General features: G+C 36.5%; 1 protein-coding gene across 2 annotated transcripts in view; it reads right to left on the reverse strand.

Annotated features, from left to right (window-relative positions):
- Nucleotides 1-255: 255 nt before the first annotated feature.
- dusp22 (dual specificity phosphatase 22) overlaps nucleotides 256-23,917 on the reverse strand; it is a 51,455-nt gene continuing 27,793 nt past the window's right edge. The window contains exons 4-7 of one of the 2 annotated variants that reach the window (XM_012964578.3): nucleotides 6,672-6,721; nucleotides 5,502-5,576; nucleotides 4,570-4,741; nucleotides 256-1,911 (exon numbers count right to left, since the gene is read on the reverse strand). In XM_012964578.3, coding sequence (XP_012820032.1) covers nucleotides 1,717-1,911; nucleotides 4,570-4,741; nucleotides 5,502-5,576; nucleotides 6,672-6,721 — 492 coding nt within the window. In that variant the 3' untranslated portion in view covers nucleotides 256-1,716. 2 annotated transcript variants of the gene reach the window in all.

Genomic DNA, 23,917 nt, shown 5'->3' on the forward strand with positions numbered 1-23,917 from the left:
CCGATTTTAATGCAGGATTCTGCTGGAGAAGCTCTATTAACTGATGCGTTTTGTGCAGATGTTAGTGCTTTGCACTCATCAATGAGTCCTAATACTAATTGATGGTAAAAAGTAGATGTCCTGACAGGCATGGTTGGTATCCACATGTTTGTCCATCTTATTTCAAGTCCCAGGCTCCATGGCAGTGATTGCTAAACAGGAGCATGCCCATACTGGACCCATATGTAAGATAGCCAGTGCAGTTACTGGATAAAAAAAGACTATTTAATAGTATATAACATTTTATTAATACCAACTACAGCAAAATAAAGATGGATGTGAATGCACTGAAGTGAACTTATGGTGTCAGTCAGTATTAAAATGGTGCATAACAACAATAGCAGCAGTTAGGTTGTGACAAATACATAGTAAATAATATTCAGTTAAATGAACAGACCTGGCAGGCAGTAATTTCCTTTTAATTAGGAACATTTATAACATGTTTTCTTTGTATTCTCATAAAGATTTTACCACTGCATACATATGTACAGCATACAAAGTTGTATAATACATGGAAATTCTTTAGTAGTAGTAGCGGTATAGGATATACTGGTAAATGTTCTGTCTATAGTCCAGATTTAGGGCTGCATCAAAAAGAGTAAAATGTGTCACTTATTAAAAATGTTGACACCACATATGACAAACTGTACATGCATTTGTGCGACCTGCCAGGTTCCACTTTTTTAGGTACAGCCGGAGGAGGACACAGTGAACCAGCACTGGAATGAGGCAGGTGCCTAAGGGAATTCAGGAGCAGGAAATGCCAGGATGTTACTTTCAGTGGCCTTGCAGATAACCACCAGGGCCAGAGTGTTACAGTTACTTTTCACTCATATTACTCAGTGTAATGCAAAATAAATATGCCATTATTCAAGCATGCTCTTTAACATTACATTTATATAAATACCTATTTGAATGGATTAAGAAAATGATGGTATACAAACTGTCAATAGTTAAACACAACTTTGCTTTTTCTTTACTAAATTTTAATATGGTCAGAAAGTGGCATTTGCCATAGTCTCTCTCTTTCTCTCTCTCTCCAACTTTATGTCTTAATAGTAATTCAGTTATAAAGTAATTAATAGCAACTTTACATATAGCAAATGCTAAATGCTCCACACAGCTTTCAAAGAAGCAATTAAAACATTCTAATGTAATTTACCTGAGCATGTTATGGCACCTTGGTAATTTGATGTTGGTCTCAGAGATTACAGAAACACCTGATGCGACTGTGTTCCGTGTATATACACTACCTGAGGAAGTCCAGCAATGCTGTGATTGGAGCAGATCCCTTTGTCATGGGTTAAGGGCGCAGTTGGTGGGAACTAATGTAGCTATAGAAACAATGGCATTCTGAGGTAGAAAAGTTAAAACTATGTGGTAAAGGCTAAAGTATAGCAAATAAAATAACAACAGTGCTCATCTTTAAAAAATTTCTAAGGGGCTAATTTGTGTAATCATACCATATAAATTGCCAAGATGCCAAAAAATACAAAAGTAGCTGAATTAACCCATTTTCTCAACAACAAAGGGAGAGAATACTGTAATCTTAAGAGCAGAATTCTGATTCATCAAGGCATATTTACGCTCTTCATCACAACTAATGCCCAACACCAACAAGGTCTCTGCTTATGGTCTTTAAGTAGTGACATATTCTGCAATGACAATACAGACTTATTAAGTCTCTGTAGTGTAGTTGCTATAAGACATGGATGAAAGAGACGTAAGGTGGCTACTCCACTGCCTTCCAGAACTTGTGGCACTTTGGGATTCTGCCGCTTCCTGCTGTTTATGTTTGTCAAGTAGCTGTTTTGCATCATCTTTATCGTTAAAAGGATTCTCCCCATAAGTTTCTTTCAGCCACGTCCTGAACTGGGGGGGAAAAAAAAAATACTATGTACACATCCCAAAACAATTTCTGCAATTAAAATCAATATTATTAACAATAACTAAGGCAAATATTATTTGCTCATATATGTCTCATTATTATATTAAAGTAATAACATTTGATTTTTGCGTTGTAATTGTATATGGTTTAGCGAAAGCCAAGAGCTGGTACACTTTGCCAAATACTTGCTACCTTCCAAACTCTTTCACACCAAAGTAAAAACTGATCTCTGCAAAGTCATCTAAAATAATTAAAAAACACAAAATGACTGACTGCATAAGTATACACCCCCTTTGAGTATTTAATAGAAGCACCTTTGGTAGGAATTACAGGCTTGAGTCTGTATGGATAGGTCTCTAGCAGCTTTGAACATCTGGACATTGCAATTACCCATAGCTCTTTGCAAAACTGCTTAAGCTCTGTCGGGTTGCATGGAGATTGTTTTACACTTTCAGCCACAAATTCTCTATTGAATTGAGATCTGGACTCTGACTTGGTCATTCCAGGGCATTAACATTTCTGTTTCTAAGCTATTCTTATGTAGTTTTGGCTTCATACTTGGGCTCATTGTATTGCTCAAAGATGAATTGTCTCCAAAGGCTCAGGTTTCTTGCACACTGCATCAGGTTTTCCTCCAAGATTTCACTTACCCTCTACCTTTATAAGCCTTCCAGGGTCTGCTATAGAGAAGATTCCAACAGCATGACCCTGCTACCAGTGTCAACGATGGGGATGGTGTGTTTATGACAATGTGCAATGTTTGGCTTATGCCAAGCATTGAGTTTAATCTAGTAACCAGAAAGTTCAGTTTTGGTTTCATCACACTATAGTACGTTTTTCCAGATGACTTTAGAGACTTCCATGTACCCTCTGGTAATTTGCAAGACAGATGTCGTGTGACATTTAGTTAACAGTGGCATTATTTATGCCATTCTCCCATAAAGCTATTAATGAAGAACCTGGGCAGTTTTTGTATTGCTAGTCTCTTCAATCCCAGCCACCGAGGATTGTTACGCCTTCATTTAGAGTTTTCATCGGTAAATTGGTGGACTTTCTCACTAGTCTTCTTCTTCCACAGTCACTCAATTTGGTGGAAGGAGTGTTCTTAGCAGATTTAAAGCTGTGCCATACTCTTCCATTTCTTCATGAATGATGTAACTGTATTCCAAGGGATACTGAGTGAAATGTTCTTGTTTTCATAACCTTAGGGTTGTGCTATTCAATCACCTTTACATGTAGTGTTCTTTTGATTTACTCACAGACATTGAAACTTCCAGATATATGTGTATTTACACTACAATCACTTGAAACCCCTTGAGTACACACAGAATCGGTTGCACCACTCTTGATAAAGGTGTGACATACTGAAGGTGGTGTATATTCAGTTCACTTAAGTTCAGCAAAAAGTTATTTTGTGTTTTTACATTGTATTTCAATTACATCACTTTGCAGAATTCATAGAAAAAATATTTTTCTAGTGATATCAAAAAATAAATAAATAAAATTCCCTGTTATTCAATTTTTAATGACAATAAAAAATATGAAAACTGGTTACTTTTCATAGGCACTGTATACACTGGATGAATTAGCAGTAAGTCTGTTTAATGCATACATAGAATAAATCTATTTATATAAATCTATTTATTAAATTTATTTATTAAAATTAAAATAGAATAAAAATGCTAATAAATAACGGCTAGTACTGGTCAGTATTTGTATGTAATTGTTTTATTTGATGAGTACAACTTGTACTGTAAGGCATTGTAGAATATACAGTAATAATAATTCAGTGTTTTGCTAAAAAGCAAATATTCATAGTAACTACATTTATCTTGAATCACCATCTGCAAGCTCTTCAATGTGATCAGGCAAAAAAAATAGGATGGAAATTCTCTTCATTAATTTGAGGGCAAAAAAAGAGCTTGTAACATTTTTAGACTGTATTATGATTGATTTTTGTGCATATTTACTGCATTTATATATGCAAATTAAAAATGTGGGCTGATGGGGATGGTAAGAGATCACTGTGCAAATGTTCTTTCTAGTGGCAAAGACAGGAAAGCATTTTTTTTTTACTATTTCTGACCTAAAGCAGCTTTTCTGCACTAGTAAAAATGAGTCAGCATTAAAACATGAATTCCAAGCAGTGCAACGATGCAAGCCCTAATAAAGACTGAAATAACTTTTTTCTGATGAAAGAAGACTTCAACTGCTCAATGCCAATTTGCCAATTTTTAAAGAATATTAAGTATCAGTCTTCAAGAAAACCCTAATAAACATCTACCGGTATGTCTCTGCAATGTTGGAATTATCAGATTCTGTTGTACAGGTATGGGATCGGTTATTCAGAAAGCTCCGAATTACAGAAAGCCTGTCTCCTATAGACTCCATTTTAATAGAATAATTTAGATTTTTAAAATTGATTTCCTTTTTCTCTTTAATAATAAACCAGTACCTTGTACTCGATCACAACTAAAATAAAATTGATCCTTATTGGATGCAAAGCAATCCTATTGGGTTTAATTAATGTTTTATTGATTTTTTAGTAGACTTAATGTATGGAGATCCTTATTCGGAATACCCTTGGTCCCAAGCATTCTAGATAACAGGTCCCATACCTGTACTGTATAACCATCACTTACCTGGTAGACATCATGTTTTCCAAAGTCCTCAAGCTGCTTCTGGAAGCCCATATTTGGGTTGGCGCATGTCCTTGCTCCTCTCACGGCAGACAAAGCATCTTCCCATCCAAAATCTGTGACTGTCATAACATAGGCTACTACTAATGTTACACTTCTGGAGACTCCAGCCAAACTGATAAGTAGAACAGATCAAAACTGTATGTCAGAATTAAACTTTGTATTCAAACAGTGATTGAAAGCTGGTCTCTTGGTTGCTTACTAGTCACTGACTAAGATATATGGCCCAGTACAAGAGGAATGTTTAACAACTTGCAATGTCTTCTAAAATCCAATATAAACGCAAGCAAAAAGGGCTTAAATGAGAATAAAAATTAGGGATTGATTGATCATTTGCCCCTACCAACTTGCAGCTTCACCAGCGTTGCTGTCCAAGCTTTTTTCATAAATTATGTACTGAATTGCTGGGAAACCTTAGAATAACATCCTTTAGCGGGTAACATTGGTAAGCTGCAAATCCATCACAACTTGAGTGAAATCGGTACTAATTTGTGTCAACATTGGTGCACTGATAGTTGTATCTTAGTTCTGGAACAAATACCCTGCAAGTAAGAACCATGCTACTTTTGGAGGATAAAGATTATGTAATAGTTGTTCAGTGTGATAGGGGCAGGGCCTATGCCATTACGTATGCACATTAAGAGACTACTGTTTTGATGGGGAATTACAGCTGTGGCATATTATTATGGCATGAAATTATTATTATGCCTTCAGACAACAGCAAGTCAGTATTACAGATAGATCCTCTAGTCCAGGTGTCTCTAACTGGAGGCCTGCAGGCCAATGCAACCCCCCAAAGTGTTGAAGGTTGTTATATACACATACATTTTCATAATATTTACGTATTAATATACTTCAAGTGTCAATGTACAAACCAGTGAACAAGGCAGCCTTCCCCCTTTAGCCGGCATTCGTGTATAAATGCTATGCTGTCCTTAAAATGCTGTATCCTAGAAAGGAAGGCAGAAACCGTATTAAGATTAATGTGTGCTGTAGTCTTCAGGTTCCAACAGATTCAGTGGAGCTGCTTTGCAACTTTCAAAATACATTATTTTAACTTTAAACAAATTACAATATTGTATATGTACTGTATATAGTTCTTACTAAAGAACTATTTGTTAATGTGTGCATTTAGTAGAAAGGTAAATACAAAAATATACAAAGAAAGAAAGATCATTATTAGATGAGCAGTGCAATTAAATGGCAGGTGCCAAAATCATATTATCATAATGACCATGTGTCTGGATTTGCTGAGTAATGGTAATATTCATTGCAAATGTTGTTGGCCTCTTTCGTTCTCAGCAACTTATCAATGGTTAAAGCATGATGTCAGCTGTACTCCAGCATCAATAAAGTGGGATTCTAAACATGACACTGAACAATTAAAGTTTTTTTTTTACCCGATTTATGCAAAAGGATCTTCCAATAAGCCTTGCCATGTTTACACTCAGCTCACTTTGTTGCATTTTATATGATAGTCATCAAAAGGTATTAACATATGAACATATATAGAGCTCTATATCTGCCCATATGGCTTTTTTTTTTTTTTTTTTTTTTTTTTAATAATGAATGACATAGAACTAAGGATGATTCTGACTGGATCCGCAATTAAGGTTGGAATGCCTATTTTGGATAGCTAGAGGAAGCAAAAGAGTCAAACTTATGGAAGGTTTGCATCCCCCTTTAAAATGGTTGTGGTCATTACTGTACCATAGGCTGTAAAAGGGGAAATAGTTGTCTTCTAGAGACTAAAAATTGTACAAGGGGTACAGGTCGATTATCAGACATGGGCTAACTGAAGGCAGGTTAAATATTTGGCAATAATTTGTTGGTTATGATGTACATCAGCTCACAAAGCCTCACAAATAACTAAAAGTCAAGAAGGCTTGAGATAAAAACTTACCACTTACCAACATAAACACACAATCATAATTCATTTTAAAACCGACATATTTATTAAAACAAACAATCCCTGTAATTTAAAAAATATATTTTTCTAAACTATTTATTCAAAACACTCATTATGTATCAAATAAATGACTTACAAGTTCTGACTTGGTGAATCTGAGGCTGGAATGCAGAGATATTTCATGCCCTGTACAGACAAGCCAAACATTCATATAAATGAACAGCAATGCCAATATATAAATATTCATATTTCTGTATTATAGCAGTGAGAAACGAGAGAGAAAGATTTTACTGAGGATATATTTACTTTTAAAATGTACACAAAAACACAAAGTAGATTTGATTTGAAACATCTGTTTGCGGTCACATTTTTCTTTCTTAGGAAGTGTGTGCCCATCATCTACAGTATGCTACTCTCTGCCACTCTGAATAAAATCTACAGGCAGAAATGCCAACTTCTGATTTCAACTTTAACCCTATAACTATTATGTATACAAAAAAGTGGAAGTTTAAAGGGATCTCTAATAAGAAAATGTATTAACTGACCATATTCAATTGTTTTAAATGTAAATGCAGTTGAAAATGGTGTTTTCTTATCCATTTATGTAACATGAATCCGGTCTCTTTTTTAGAGCTTTTATCAGCTGACTTGAAACACTGTTTTAGGACTCAAGAGCTGTAAAAGCTGATGGATACTGCTTCCAATAGCAGTTACATTTAAAAATATTTTTAAAAATGCTAACATATATGTGTATACTGGAAAGCTGCTTAAAATTACATGGATGGATATTGCTTTTTAAGGTTTATGCATGTTATTTGTCTGCAATTAACTATACTCTGGGCTGTATTGATCTGATCCTAGCTAGTGGCAAATTGTGGCAAATTTTCGCCAAAGTTTTGCAAATCTTTTCGCCAATGCCGAAATGTGAACATTTGCTGTGAATCCATGCCTGGCAAAAAAAATTACTCATCACTAGTCCTAGCAGAGGAAATTGCCATAGGTCCTGCAGAGAGAAAGCTGTAGGCAGTAGAGTACTTCTTCCCAACCCAAAAGCTGCCAGAGGGCATTAGGAACTTTGGGTTTTTTTGTTAACTCCAAGACCCTCTCTAACAACTCAGTTAAAGATTAATGTGCAGAAGACACAATTACGCAAGCACTCAGATATAAAAATACATTTTCACAACTGCTACCGAAGGGTTTTATGCCCTCTATAATATTGTCTGATTTTATGCACTCCAGACACCTGCAACATAAAGATAGGCTACATCTCATTTATCCTACAAATTTGTATTTAACCACAGCTGAGGCATCAATGTTTATGTTGCAGTGAACCAGTCTTCATTTCTATTCATATAGGCTCTTTGGTCAGCTGTTAGTTTGCATGTCAACCCCCATCAGAACAGAGAGCAAAGCAGCCATTAAGTCATTTACACCTTAATCCTACTCATCCAGTGTTCTGTTCTCAAGTATAAAACACTTCCCACCTCCCTTTTTTGCAATACCCTTATGGACTTCATTTAGCCCTCTGTCACACCCTGAGTTTTTGACCTCCTACAGTTCTTTATCTCTATCACATGCCTCTGTGGAGTCTTGCAGAAGAGGAGAAACTGAAGTGAGACCTTTTAAAGTTGAAAGATGTGGACAAGTAAATGGGATGAAAAATAAAAGGACAGGTATGGGATCCATTATTCAGAAAGTTTTGAATTACAGAAAGGCCATCTCCCATAGACTCAATGATAAGCAAATAATTCTAATTTTTAAAAATTATTTCCTTTTTCTTTGTAATAATAAAACAGTACATTGTACTTGATCCCAAGAAAGATATAATAAATCCTTACTGGAGGCAAAACAATAGTGGGTTTAATAAAGGTTTACATTATTTTTAAGCAGACTTAAGGTATAGAGATCCCTTATCTGGAAAACCCCACATTACAAGCATTCTAGATAACAGGTCCCATACCTGTACTTGCTTTGTCTTGAGGTGTACAAAAAAAAGTCTGCACTGCGCAGATGGGAAAAAGAATGGTCACCCTAGAGCAGGGGTGGCCAGACTTTTTCATTCCGCCGTCAAATGATGACCAGGGAATGCTGAAGTGCGGTGCGAATGCGTATATACGCGACACAGCGCACGTACTCAAAGTATAAGTCCTGTCATTACACAGACAGCACCCTAGGTCTTCCTATAGGATGTACAGAAAAATAAAGCTACACTAGGATGGGGAGTCCCCTTCCCAAAATGTATTTTAGCAGTTCTTCAGTAAATTAATTAGGTGATGGTCAGCCATAAACAATAATATACAAGCACAAAGAATACTGACTGCCTAAAAAAAAAAGAAATCAGTTCTATGTTGCACTGAGTGTCTGCACCAAATTGGTAAATAGGGTGGTATCAAACCGTATGTTAACTAGGGTGAAACTTGTATATAGTACTCTATGTAGTTAATGATGATTTAGTTAATGCTTAGATTGTCATTTTATTTACAAATTCAATATTAAGGCGATTTTTTGTTACGTAACTTAATGGGGTACAAGTTAAAACAGGGCTACTGTAAGTCAAGACATTAAAGTTTATAAATAGCATATAACTTTAAAGCCCAGGCAGCTGTGTCATATGAAACTTGAAAAATAAATGCAGAGAGAAGAGAAAAGTAGCATATGTGAAACATGCTGTAGCTATAATGGGAGCTTTTGTTTCACATGAAAACAGGTGTTTCTGGAAGAAGAATCTGCTTAGCAGCTGTGAGCTGCAGCCAGAAAAGATTTAGAATTATACAAATGGCACACCAAAGCCTTTGTATACAGAGACTTAATGCATGGAGCAATTGAGAAATGATTCCCTAATATTTGAAAACGGGAAATACATAATTAAAGAAGCAACAGTACATAAAGCAAAAAATGAACACTATTTCTATGCCCACATATTTTGCATTTCCGAACATTAGATATATAGATTAATATTGCCACCAAAAATCACATCATTAGCATTAACATTTACAATACGAGTGCGTACAAACTAAAATAATTATGTTAAAATATATTTAAAATGCTGTGTTCTTATTTCAAATGTCTCATGTTTGATTAAAAAAAAAATTAGAACCAAGGTTTTATAAAATTGTACAATAGCAAAGCAAATGGTTTTTAAATTGTAATGTAATAGCATGTTTAAAAACTAAGCCAACTCGCCAACAGGAAGCTTTTACTGGAAAAGTGCGGTTGGAAAACAACGGATTGGCTGCTAAACTATAGCAAATTTTGAACCTGTTGCTGTAGACTCCATTTGCTAAATGGGTTCCTTCTCTAAATGATTAACTGATATGGCAGATGATTGGAAAATTGCTAAACAAAAACTATATGTGCAGAAGTTTAGCTTGTGGCAGAATCATACACTACTTCAGCACCAAATATTTGCTGATTCGCAGCTCTATCTCTATAATAGTAATGATCCAGGCTGCCATAGGTGCTCCCCATCTTGGATTTTGTTAGAAGTGACATTCACATGCTCAGTGAGCTCTGGACAGCTATTAAGAAGCTAAGTTTAGGAGCCATCGCAAATTATCAAGCAGAAAATGAGCTTGGCCTGTCATTTAAGCTGATGCTACAGGGCTGATTATTAATTTCTAATGCTAATTGCACTGGTTTCAGAGCTGCCATGCAAAAATAATATTCTATATATATATATATACACAGTATATCACGAGTCAGTCCCTAAGCTCAGTAAGTGACAGCAGCACAGAGCATTAGCAGTGAATCAGCAGAAAAGAACATGGGGAGCTACTGGGGGTATCTTTTGGGGGCACAGATCTCCCCTGCTAAAGGGCTTTGGTTCCTTTGGGCTGGTACAGAAGCCCAAAACATAATGTGAAGCATTTCTGCCCTAGTTATTTAGTTAATCTTTAGTTCTCCCATAAAACATTTGTCGGACACATTAAAGCAGTGGTTCTATTTATAAAAGAAAAGGCAACATGTCAGTATTTATTTTTTTATGTGCCAGTATTTCATTTTTACTTTGGCGCTGTTTTAATTGTAGATATACAATCCCTATGGGATTTTTAAAATCATATTAATCAATGGGTGAAAGTTCACCATTTGATAAATACACTTCTAAAAATCCCATAAAAAAAAGAGCAGAAAGTGTGTGAGTTTTTCAGTAGTGGAGCTCTAAATACACACTTTGATAAATCTGACCCACGGTTCCCAAATTCTAAAATCAGTCATGGTTAACAAAAGCATACTAATTCATTTTTAGTTGATCATTATGAAAGAAATACAGACTTTCATATGAGAAGCTGGGAGAGTAGGAGTAAGGCAGTATTTTGCTTGGCTGCTGTAAATATACAGTTTAGAGGAATTATTATTTATATTTGTGAGTTTAATAGGGCCATTCAAGGATCCTTCCTCAAATGGCTGGGGGTAAGTGGTTTAGGGCTCATACACTCTCTACTTTGCACCTTAAAGTGAAACGGACACTACTCTTCAAAATATCAATGTACATAAAAAGTTACCTATAGGCCATGTTGATTATTTGTCACTGATGGGGCTGCTTTTGTAAGTTTTGCTGACCTGACTGTCCCTTCTCAACCTGTCAGTTATAGCTTCTAATGCTAATGGACTCCTGCTGCACAAATATGGCAGCCCCCTCAAAGAAAAACATGGGGGATCAGGTAGGCAATGTAAAAGCATCAGGCAAATACTTATGGCAAAATTATAAATAGCATGCAAAGACAATATTATGATATGAAAAAAGGTTTACTTTCTGGTCAGTATCTCTTTAGTCTTTTCGAAGACCTGAGATTGGCTATTTTATTACTTCAGTATCTTACATGTATCAGAACAAAATAGGGTTAATTTACAAGCGCATTGTGCAAAGTGATAATTTAGATGCAGTATTTTTCCCAAATTCCACTGCAATTACATCTGCAAGGGGGAGGCGCCCAAACACGTCAAACATGTGCACCTACGTAACACAATTTTCCTAAAATTTCTACTAGTGGTTAATCTAAACTGACTTGGTAACTGGATACCTGACAGCATCTCGTGCTAATTCTGAGGCCTGAAGTTGTGCTAAACGTCTGCAGGTTTCATAGACAACTATTTCTTTTTCAGTAATTTTACTAAACTCTCGCTTGTTTCAGCTCTTGCCAATCGTGAAATTCTATATAACTTATTCTAGTTTTGTTAGCTCTCACTGTATCGGTTTAACTGATTTGAGTTTCAGGAATGACAACACAAAATGTAGTTTTGGTGGTTAACAATTAGATTAAAACAAATCATTTACTTTTTCAGGATTTCGTTTATTAGAGACAGCGATAAGTTATTTGTAAATTCAACCAAGGGTAAATTTTATACTTGCTACAAACTCAGTTGCAGCAAGTATGGCCTTCCGTAAATTGTAATTATGAGCAATGCAGCTTCTAAAGAATTTTAAGATCTAATTGTGTCTCCCGTAACTGCAGAGTTCAATCAAGACCACATGAAAATGAGGCCAATCAAATGATATCATTCTCCAAGTATTTATCAGGGCATGGCCATTCTGCTGGTTTATAGCCCCTGCCACTAATTACAAAGTATAAGGGAACAGCATTATATAATTACTTTGCAATACACAGCACATTGTTTATCTACCATTTAGCAACCATACTCACAAACGCAATGTCAAATAAGTAACACTATGCCTTATGTTTCTCACCATTCCTGTTTCCTAAACCAACAACATTAAAATTGCCAAATTCCTCTAGCTGTACACTCTCTGTCTCTACTCCTTCTGAACTGCTGCATGTAGCAGTAATTTTAAAAATGTCACCTTTTGCCTCTACTTCCCAGTACATCAAATGAAATGTGCCTTACTGAGCCATTTTGCAACACAGGCCATAACAATTCACACATTTTTAACATCAGAACACCAAGCTTCTCTGTCTTCTGTTTACATTTACGTCTCCTTTAAATCCCTTGTAAACCATGGGAAGATTGCTTGTAAATAGGTTATCATCGCTTCTACAATTAAAAGACAAAGATTTTTTTCTTGTAATAATTGTATTCTATTGAATTGAAATCTAAATTATCCTTAAAATACAGGATAATAAATAAAATACTGGCTACATTATATATTTAAGGCATTTACAACATTTAGATCAAAGATATGAAGCACAGAATTAATAAGCTGCTACAAAAATGTATGCAAAAGCAATTCTGTAACCATTCCTATAAATTGCTTTGAATCTGACAAAATAGTATTCATGGGAATGTCCTTATACAGGTATGGGATACATTATGTGGAAACCCGTTATCCAGAAAGCTCCAAATTTAAAAAAATGATTTACCTTTTCTATGTAATAATAAAACTGTACCTTGCACTTGATCCAATTGAAGATATAATTAAGCCTTATGGAGGCAAAACAATCCTATTGGGTTTATTTAATGTTTAAATTATTTTTTTAGTAGATTTAAAGTAAAGCGATCCAAATTACAGAATGATCCCAAGCATTCAAGATAACAGGTCTTGTAACCAAAAGTACTCATCAAAGGCTACAAAGTATAACTATTTTCAAATCCATGCTAAAAGAAAGAACAGAACAGCCAGTATAGACATGTATATATAGATTTATTTAACCGTTTATATTTATATATATATATATATATATATATATATATATATATATATATATATATATATATATATATTGCTACAGAAGCACATAGAACTATGCAGATTTTTTTCTCACCACCCAGATTTTTTTTTTGCTTTGTGTTAAATGTGTTAGAGTATAACTTATCTAGGAAAACCTCAAATGTTATTATATTTTTACTCTAAGGTTAACCTGAAAGTTTAATCTGTTCTGACATATGCAAATAGGCATGTACTGTACCACCTGGCTGGATTTTTCAGGTTTGTCAAGACTTATTTGAGTCTTACTGACAACAGGCAGACTTAAATAGATTTTTTTTTAAGGGACCATTTTATTTTAAAGTGCATGTGTGTTTGCATTGTCAAAACATTTGGTGGCTCTTGGGACACAATGAATGTCTAAGAAGGTTATATAGAATGCCTAACGTTTGTCCTGAGACAACTCCATGGGGCCCATTTACTAAGGTTTTCTGAGAAAAGTTCCAATTTATTGGTATGTTCTGGTTTTTTCAAGATTTATGTATGTGTTGTATGGCAGTATACAATTGTTTCATTTTTTTCTCGAAAAAAATCAAATATTTTCGTGAAAAATTTGAGAAACAAACAAATGTCCAAGATTTATAAAACTTCATGTGACTTTTTTAGACTGACAAAAAGCAAGCCAGGTTTAAGCTGCTGAGAACAATGAAGTCCTTTGGAGGCTTAGAATACTAGAGGAATACAATAGTCAGTGACAGCCTATCCTCGACACATTTTCAAGAGGAAGTTAATCACATCATTGTTTTCTATTTCACCCAGTTTTAACTGAAACTTAAACACATTATTATTTTCCAAGAATGAGCACCAATTCTCCTAAAATGGCCACTGGCACAGTTTCTGTTTGGGAAAAATAAAGAGGATTCATGAAAATGAACAGCCATTTAAATTTCACAAATTTCTCAATTTTTTTTGAATTTTTCACTTTGAAAAAATTTTTAATTTCTGGACAATAAACTCAATATTTCCGTTTGACCCTACAAACATTGTTGTGATTGTTTGTAATGGCATCCTGCAAAACATCCTGCACAACTTAAACATGGGTGAAATCAAATAACTGTAACAGTGAGTGTTTGTGTTAATGCACTGTAATATTTTAGGAAAATAAAATGTTGACTGACAATTATTATTATTATTGACTATAATTGTTTAAACATTGTTTACATAAAAACAGAGGATCCAAATGTCCTCTTTTTATTACTCACCCCCAATTATACATACACATGTAATATAATACACCAGTATATTTGAGACTAGTATGAAATAGCTGTCACAACTGATCTGTATGAAGCTGCCTTATTCACTTCACGAGCAGCTGGCAAATCAGGTCTTATGTGACAGTCAATAGAATGCCTGATCCAGTAGAAAAGAAGCTGCTGGCGCCCATCTGAGACTACAGTGGATATAAAAAGTCTAAAAAATGTCAGGTTCCTGTGCTGTACAAAAATGAGACAAAGATAAATCATTTCAGAACTTTTTCCACCTTTAATGTGACCTATAAACTGTACCACTCAATTTAAAAACAAACTGAAATCTTTTAGGCAGAGGGAAGAAAACCAAAAAAACTAAAATAATGTGGTTGCATAAGTGTGCACACCCTTAAACTAATACTTTGTTGAAGCACCTTTTGATTCTGTCAGTATGGCACATTTTGACTTTGCAAGATTTGCCCACTCTTCATTGCAGAAACACTCCAAATCTGTCAGATTGCAAGAGCATCTCCTGTGCACAGCCCTCTTCAGATCAACCCACATATTTTCAATCGGATTCAGGTCTGGGCTCTGGCTGGGCCATTCCAAAACTTTAATCTTCTTCCGGTGAAGCCATTCCTTTGTTGATTTGGATGTATGCACAAATAAAACAAAGCTTATTCAATGAACTCATGTTGAACAAGGGGCTTTGCTGCCTCATCCTCTCCATGTCAAGCAATTCAAAACCATTCTCTCTTTAAGCATTTCCACCTCATCAAAATCAACCATGGTTCCATGTTCCAGTGGGTTATGTCCCAAGCTCTTTTTGTACTTTCCCACCCTTCAGAATTTTTTTTTCCAGAAACAAAGAGTCCAGTATCTTAAATGCCAAATCCAGTAGGCATTGTAATTAAACATATGTCTGTCAAATGTATTTATGTGCACTACTGAAAAAACAGACGTAGCAAAACTCATATTTTACATATATATATTATTTTAATATACAAGTTTTATTTTAAAGTGGACCTGTCACCTAGACATAAAAAGCTGTATAATAAAAGTCCTTTTCAAGTTAAACATGAAACCAAAATTCCTTTTTTTTTTTTTATAACACTCCCATACCCATTATAAAGGCATTTCAAAATCCCAGCTGTCAATCATATATACTTTAGTTTTCCGTTCAGCACTACCTAGGTGTCACTGCACATCTCACTTTTCCCCTCCCTCCTCATCATCTTATTGTGTAGCCAGTGCATGGGTATGGGCATCAGGTCCCCTCTTCTGGCACATAAACAAGATTTTGTCATGATACGAAGCTTGCCTTGATAACAGTGCCCACAAAATGGTGCCTGTCTGTTTGCTTTGATTGAGTAATTCCAAGACGGAAGAAAACAAGATTTATATTATTTATATAGTGTAAGTAAAGTTTATTTTGCTCAACTAACAATATAGAAAAACATTTGGAGTTATTTCTTAGGGTGACAGGTCCCCTTTAATACATAAGTTTCAGTAAGTCAAGTAACAGAAATTACATTACTAAGAGCTGATTGTAACTGATTATTTACAGGATATTCATGTTTTTTGTGTACAAACACACACACACACATTTATATAGAGGTCAGCCAAAAAAAATCATCTTCCCCAAAAATTGCACAATATTGTACTTTTAGGTTTACTAACCTACTTTCCAGTGAGGTAAAAGGTGTCAGAAGGATTTTTTTTTAGTAGAAAGTCTAATTTACTGATATCTGACTGAAACATGAGTGTGGATGCCTAGTAATCATAACATCCAGGAATGCTATATAGTAGGGATCTATATACACTTGCCCTTTGCAAGGGAAGGGGAATACAGCTACCATTCCATTCCCTTCCCTCCAAAGAGACAAAGTTTATAACAACATTACAGATGCCACATGATGTAAAATATATAGCACTGCAGTTAAAATGATAAACTAAAAGCCATAAACTAAGCCATAAACTATTATTAAATGAGCAACTATTAATACGGTCACCAGGAGTTGCAACAGATCTGAGGGAACTTAGTATGTGTTTATGACAAACACTGTATAAATACAAGGATCTTTTACTCAATACTCTGGCAAACTTGACATCATTTTTAAAATGATTAATTAATTTATTTAGAGCTGCTTGTCATTCAATTTTACATCTCAATTTACGAGAGATGCCATGTTTATAACTGTTTCAGAAAAGGGAGTGGAAGAGAAGCCATTTTTTTTTTTTGCAGTAGCTTCAATAATATAATGCATGCTTGATATACAGCTTGTAATATTGTGTCCAGCTGCTACTGACACTTTGCAGTTAAGTCCAAAGGCTGAGTGGGTGGATAGCTACAAAGTCCATGTTTTATTCAGTTAAGGAAATGCAGTGGATTTCGAAACCTACATGCCATTTTAGGACACATTCTTCATAATTTAAACCATTCACACTGACAATATAAACAAGCATTGCATTCACTTCTTCTTTAAAGGGTAAGTATAGCCCCCTTTTCAACATTAGTTCAATGAATTGGTCATGTGCTGAACATACTTTTTGCCTTAAAAGCTTTAATTAAGTACTTTGTGGTGACAAGTACAGCTTTAGTAGTATACAGTAGAACAATTCTGGGTTTCATTTTGACCTATGCTACGCCACATATTCAATGCATGACAAGATCAACAAAGAAGCATTGTGAAAAGGGTTAATGTTATTTAAGCTCAAATTAAATCAGATGCAGGCTATGTGATAAGGATGTTTAAAAGAAAAAAAATTAAAAGTACTCAATAATAACTTGATTATGTTTATATGCATGTACATGTTCTTGTTCTTAAATACTACTACACGTTTTACTAGTTGTGGCATGTTTCGGTTACCTTAAACACCTGGAGGAAGTGGTATTGAGTTTTCATATATTTCCTAAGCCTGTAAGCAGAGTACTGGCTTTGCTCCATTAACTTGCATCATCTCTGTTTTTTTACACTTTTTATATCTAGGCATTTCTTGATAACAAAGAAAATGATTTAGCATTATTTATTGTGGTACAGCATATTGTGACCTTTCAGATGTGAAAATCTATGCCTCTTTCTTGCAGTTAACATACATTTATAACTGCCCCTATACGTATACAATAATTATGCAAGGATGTAAGGATGCTATCTCAGCATTTAATACATTTACTTCTCATTCCTGATAACTGGAACAAAGATCTATTAAGAACACGTCACGTATACTTGGACAGCCCAATAACCCCTCAAACAGTGTAGCAGGCTCTCTCTGTAATGCAAAGAATTTTTTTTCTGGGAGACCAGTAAATGCATTATGCTAGGAGACTAAGCACCCAGAAATAGAATTGTAATCACATTAAGACTAAGGGCTGATGTATTACTGTTCATTTCTATATTCACCAGCATTTGGTCAGATTTATTATTAATTTTCTGCTCTTGGAGGATAAGTTAGGCAATATCATTTAGAACTGCCACTGACTTCTACACTCATAGGAGATCACTGGAAAGCAAATTAATTAAATCTGAAAACTTGTAACATTAACATTAATGCTTAGTTTGAGAATATGGCTTGACTTTGCCTATGACAACTCCCATTGTTTTCTATAGAAATTTACAAGCTTTTAGATGGCAAATTTTTATATTAGAGTTTTCGGGGGTTTTTTGCACTAAATCAATACCAGACATTCAAGTTTTCAAACCATAACTCAATTTAAATTTTTTTTAAGTGCAGAAAGACTCTAATCGATGTAAGATTATTAAAATAACCAAAGTTTTGCAATATAATGTGGCAAAGAGATCACCAAACAATAAATGTAAAAATAATTTTATATTAATTGGAAAAATATTTACATAAACATAAATAATAAAGTAGATGCAAGGTATGAAACAAAAGACTACAATGAACACAAAAGGTCATACAAAACAAATATACCAAAACACACTACAAGTATACGCACTAACTAAACTAAACACACTAAAATGAAACACAGCAGCCCAACCACCATAATAATAATGCCCCACAATGAACTTTATGAACACTCTATTAAACCTTTAAATCTAGAGCATTACAGAGCCCAAGAATACCTCTCCTTAGGTTTGATTATGTGCCTGGCCCTTGATGGCAGGGTTCCCTCTGATCTGCGAAAGTGGTCAGTCCTCTGCTGGCCCTGTGTCTCTGTGCCCTACTGTAGCCAAATTTATATACAGGAGACATGGGTGGCTTCTAGAAGTTTTTTTAGAAGTCTCTCCTGATTGATACATTTGAATGATGCTAGAATATACCAGTTAGTTATCGGAAGTTACCCATCCACCATTAAGGGTATTCCAGTTTCTATGTCTCCATCATGACTGCCCTTTCTGACTAACTGATTATACATACCTTTGTTTTCTAAATTCAGTATGACTTCTATTATTTGGACCAGACAACCAGGTGTCAAACCGATTAGACTGTTCCCTCTCTAAGAGTCAAAGGTTTCGGTGTAAATTAATAAAATGTGAAAACTATATCATATTGTTAGGGTTTTACCTAGATCAGCAAGGACAAAACACAACTTGGACAGAGACAGGATGGTCAAGGTAATCATAACAACTAAAGTAGCACATACACAGACCTTCTTAGAATTGTGCATACATATGTTAACCCTTCACATATTATTACAATGAATATACATTTTATAATAATCTTACATCGAGAAAAAAAAAACACACTCACCCGTTAATAAATCACCCCCCCAAGAAAGATTTGTTAAAAATGCTCCTTTAATATTATCCTGACAGTCAGGAAAATGTTAATAACTATAATAATATTCTAACTTCCCACAGGAATCACAGATTTGAAGGAACAAAACAGACAAGTGCCCATAAAGGTGCATGCCCAATTTCAATTGCTCTGTTATTTAGGCCGACAACCCAAGCAATTCTAACTGCAGGAAGGAAAGTGCCATTCCCATATACATGCCCGGGTGGTTTGGCAGTATCACTGAAATCAGTCAAATCTGAACAAATCTGGCACATGTGGCAATTTTAAGGCTAATGTCCCATGGGGTGATTTAGTCGCTGAGATTTTTAAAAAGTATATTCCAGTGACAAGTTGCTTGTCTTGTCTCTACATAGAGACGAATATAAATCACCAGTACCTAAACCAACGATACTACTTTAAATGACTTATCACACCGAATTGCAATAAGACCCTTTTTAGAATAATTTTACAAAGAACACATTGTCATTTAAAACTATTGGAATCGCTGAAAGTAAAACCCACTGAGCGGAAAGTCGCTGTGATTTCCCCATTGCACTGAATGTAATCTCTAATTGTGGCCGGGGAATGCGACACTTGGATTTGTGGGAAATAGAATTGCTCCGTTGTTGAAATCTCTAGTAATCACTTGTTAGTGTCGCTGGAACTCGCTTTTTAAAAATAGCAGCAACTAAATCTCCCCGTGGAACATTAGCCTAATACTAGGGCTGGGCGATATACCGTTTAATACCGAATACCGGTATTTTTTTTAAAAACTATATTCATTTTTCAGATACCGCAATACCGGGGTGTCAGGGTACTCACCCGTGCGGCCCGGTCTCACGCGCCTCCTTGCGTGCACGTCCGTGACGCACTGACGGCGCCGGTTCTGTGCATGCGTGGGGGGGTATTTAAAGCTATCAAACGCCTCCTCCTGTGCTATGTTGTCTGCGGCCTTGCCTGGGAAACAAAGCCTGCCTGATTTACCTTACGACTTTCTGTTGCCGATCCTTCGCTTGCCTGACTCTGATTTTCAATACTGCAGTAATTATTCTCTAATTTATTAGGAAATGGGGTTAACACCTAATCATGCATGGAAAAAAAAAATACCGTCAAATACCGTGACACAGATATAATTTTGAAAAATACCGTGATATAAATTTTTGGTCATACCGCCCAGCTCTACCTAATACTGCTGCCACAGGGGCATTCATTCACTTTGCCTAATGACCATGTGTGGGCAGCACAAGAATGCAAATAAAGTCTACAGATAAATTAATGCATTAATTTTGTAGATCAACATAATTTAACTCATAATAAAATCAACTTTAATCATCAGTATCTGATCTAGTAAGTAATTACCACATCCTGATAACAGGGAATCGACTGCATGAACATTCTATGCAATTAACTGGTGACCTATTATAACTATTTATGCATTTTATGATTTTAACTTCACCTCTCTGCCATAGTCTTACTAATAGTGTTAGCAATGATACAAGGACATGGGTCTGGGAGTAAAAATCGACAGGAACTAATAGTAATTTAGCAAATTAGGAATTGGACACACTGATAAAAAAAAAATCATTATGCTATTTTTATTTTTGCTTTCTATTGTCTCTTTTTCTATTTATTGTCTCTATTATTATTGCACATTCCCTCAGGCAAGGACCACTGGGAACATCATGGGTGTGACAGAGGGTTGTCACCCCACTGTTTGGTCATGAACACCCCCCCTCCGCGGTCTATGCAGTTGCGAGGGTGTCTGCTTGTTTTTTTTTTTCAACTTCCCTTTTCTTCCCTTCTTACTTACCTATCCCATCAGAGGGCCTCATTTCACTGTTTCCATTTTTACCACAGCATATTTAGCTACCGACAACACCCTAGAGCTGACTAAACAGCTCGCAACAACCACCCAACTCAATGACAGAACTACGCATTGGATCTATAAACAGTGTTACAACCTTATCTGAGCAAAATGTCTTAAAGCACAGGTCATGTTTGTCCAAGAAACTCAGCTTTAAGGGTAATGTCCAACAGGGAGATTAGTTGCCTGCGGTAAATTTCTGCTGCCATGGGCTACTAATCTCCCCAAAGATTCTTTCCACCAGGAATAAAGGGAATTGGCGGTGGAAGGGCCTACGCATCGCTTTTGGTTTTTACCTGCACGAGGAAACTTCAAGCGACTTCGGAAAGCCAAAGCAATGTGGAGGCCTTTCCAATGGCATTTCCCTTTATTACCGGTGGAAAGGCGTTTCGGGAAGATTAATAGCAGAGATTTATTACAGGCGACATTACCCTAAAGCAGTGCTGTCCAACTTCTACGGTGCCGAGGGCCGGAATTTCTCTAGCATACATGGTGGAGGGCCGCTAATGGAAGCCAGTTTTGACCACTCCCCTTTTTGAAACCACACCCACTTCAAACCACACCTATTTTATCACAATGGTGGTAACACAGCAAAATCCCAAATGCTTGGTCCTTACTGTGGGGATATCAACCATCATTCATATGTGAAAGAATTATGTCATATTAAGATATACCCTTAAATTCCATATGCCTCCTCCTCCCCTGTGGATAGCAGAGCAACCCCCAGTACATAATTACACACCTTAGGGACCATTTAATGGCTATTTCCAACTGCTAACAAACTCCCACAACAAACCCCTGCCAGGTTCACCTCCCACAAGCAGCATAGAGCAAGCAGAGTATGGCACACACAGGCAGCACTCTGCCTGTCCTATGCTGTCTGTGTGTGCCATATTCTGCCTGTCCTACCCTGCCTATGTGTGCCATACTCTGCCTTCTCTATGCTGCCTCTGTGTACCATACTCTGTCTGCCCTACCCTGACTGTGTGTGCCATACTCTGCCTGCCCTACCCTTCCTATGTGTGCCATACCCTCCCTGACCTATGCTGCCTGTGTGTGCCATACTCTACCTGCCCTATGCTGGCTGTATGTGCCATACTCTGCCTACAGTACCTATGTCTGAGGTGTGAAGAAGTGAACAATGGGAGTGATTACAGCCTGAGCCTGAGGTGTGAACACTGCAGGGGGTGAACCATGCAGGTATTAAAAGGTGTGAAAAACACAGGGGATTACATTTTTAAACAATACAGGGGGATTACAGCCTGAATCTGAGGTGAGAACCATGCAGGGGGCCAGTTAATCTCAGTACTGTTACCATTTAATGCTTACTCAAAGGTAAGCCATCAAAGCAGCCAGACAGGTGGGGGGCCACACAGAGGGGGGTCGCGGGCTGCATGCGGCCCGCGGGCCGCCAGTTGGACAGCACTGCCCTAAAGGATTCTCTGCAAGCTTCACTTCTCTGGAGTCAAACTCCAAAACTGTAGGCAGATTTATTTTTTTAAGGACTTATATGCCAAAATTCTAGCATTAAGGTTAAATCGGGTTAAAAAAAAAACTAATATTCCCCAGAATGGCTTTGTTTTCAGCAGAAAGGCGAGAGGTAATACCAAAAGGTTATTTAGCATATTCAGTATTGCAAAAAATCAGCTATCACTATCATGCTTTCATCCACAGATGCATAGAAAGCATTTGAAAAGTGGACTGGATGTTCCTCTTGCAGGGATTAATTTAGTTCCTAAAATGCAGGCTTGGATTTCTACTTTCTACATTTCCCCAACAGCCAGACTGTGCATTAATGGCAAACTCTTACACTTTTCACATTTAAAGGTGAATGCAAGTCAAATTTTACAAAGCATACTGCCCAATAGTCCTCCTATTTTTTACTAAAAACTTCACACTTTTGGCTCACCTAATCAAATATTTACTCAGTCACACTTACTTCACATTTTCTATCCGTTTTCTTGAATAGGCAGCCATCTTTTAAAAGGTATTACCCCTTCTTTCCCTCCTTGCTTCATACTGCACATGTGTTTCATTCCCTCCCCCCCTCTGGCAGATCCACTTCTGATTGGCTGGTGGGCATGTGTAGCTCAGAACAGGAGACAGGATCAAGTTACGCACATGTGCATTGCTACTGAAGGCTGCTGCTGGCAGCCTACAGGAAGGGGAGAGAGATTTCAGTGATGTCACTGTAGTCTTCACACTGCTGTAGGCTGCCAGCACCATATCTCAGAGAAGCAAGCAGGGATCTGGGAATTTAGATGCAGTAAGTACTTAAAAAGAATGCCTTTAGACTTACTTTTAATTTATATTAACCTTTCCATGTCGTTTAAAATGGCATCTGCCAAGGCTGCCCACTTTCACCCCTTTTATTTATTCTATCAATCAAAAGCTTAAATTAGAGCTCTTTATTTGTCAAAGCCCTAGAATCTTCCAAATTTACTACAGACTCTAACGTTTACCTGTTCACACCACATGGAGCAGTGCCACCATTGTGTCACTGTATGTATTGCCTGCCCTGTGCTGCCTGTGTATCATACTCTGCCTGCACTATGCTGCCTGTGTGTGCCATACTCTGCTTGCCCTATGCTGCCTGTGTGTGCCATACTCTGCCCTATGCTGCCTGCGTGTCCCATAATCTGCCGGCCCTACCCTGCCTGCGTGCGTCATACTCTGCCTGCCCTACTCTGCCTGTGTGTGCCTTACTATGCCTGCCCTATACCGACTGTGGGAGGTGAACCTGGCAGGGGTTTGTTCTGGGATTTTATAAGCATTTGGAAATAGTCATTATATGGTCCTTAAGGTGTGTAATTATGTGCCGAGGGTTGCTGTGCTATCCACAGGGGAGGCATATGGACTTAAGGGTATGTCTTAATATGACATAATTAACTTCTTTCACATATAAATAAAAGGTGATATCCCTGCAGTGA

Source organism: Xenopus tropicalis, chromosome 6 (genome assembly GCF_000004195.4).
Source record: "Xenopus tropicalis strain Nigerian chromosome 6, UCB_Xtro_10.0, whole genome shotgun sequence".
Classification (NCBI taxonomy): Eukaryota; Metazoa; Chordata; class Amphibia; order Anura; family Pipidae; genus Xenopus; species Xenopus tropicalis.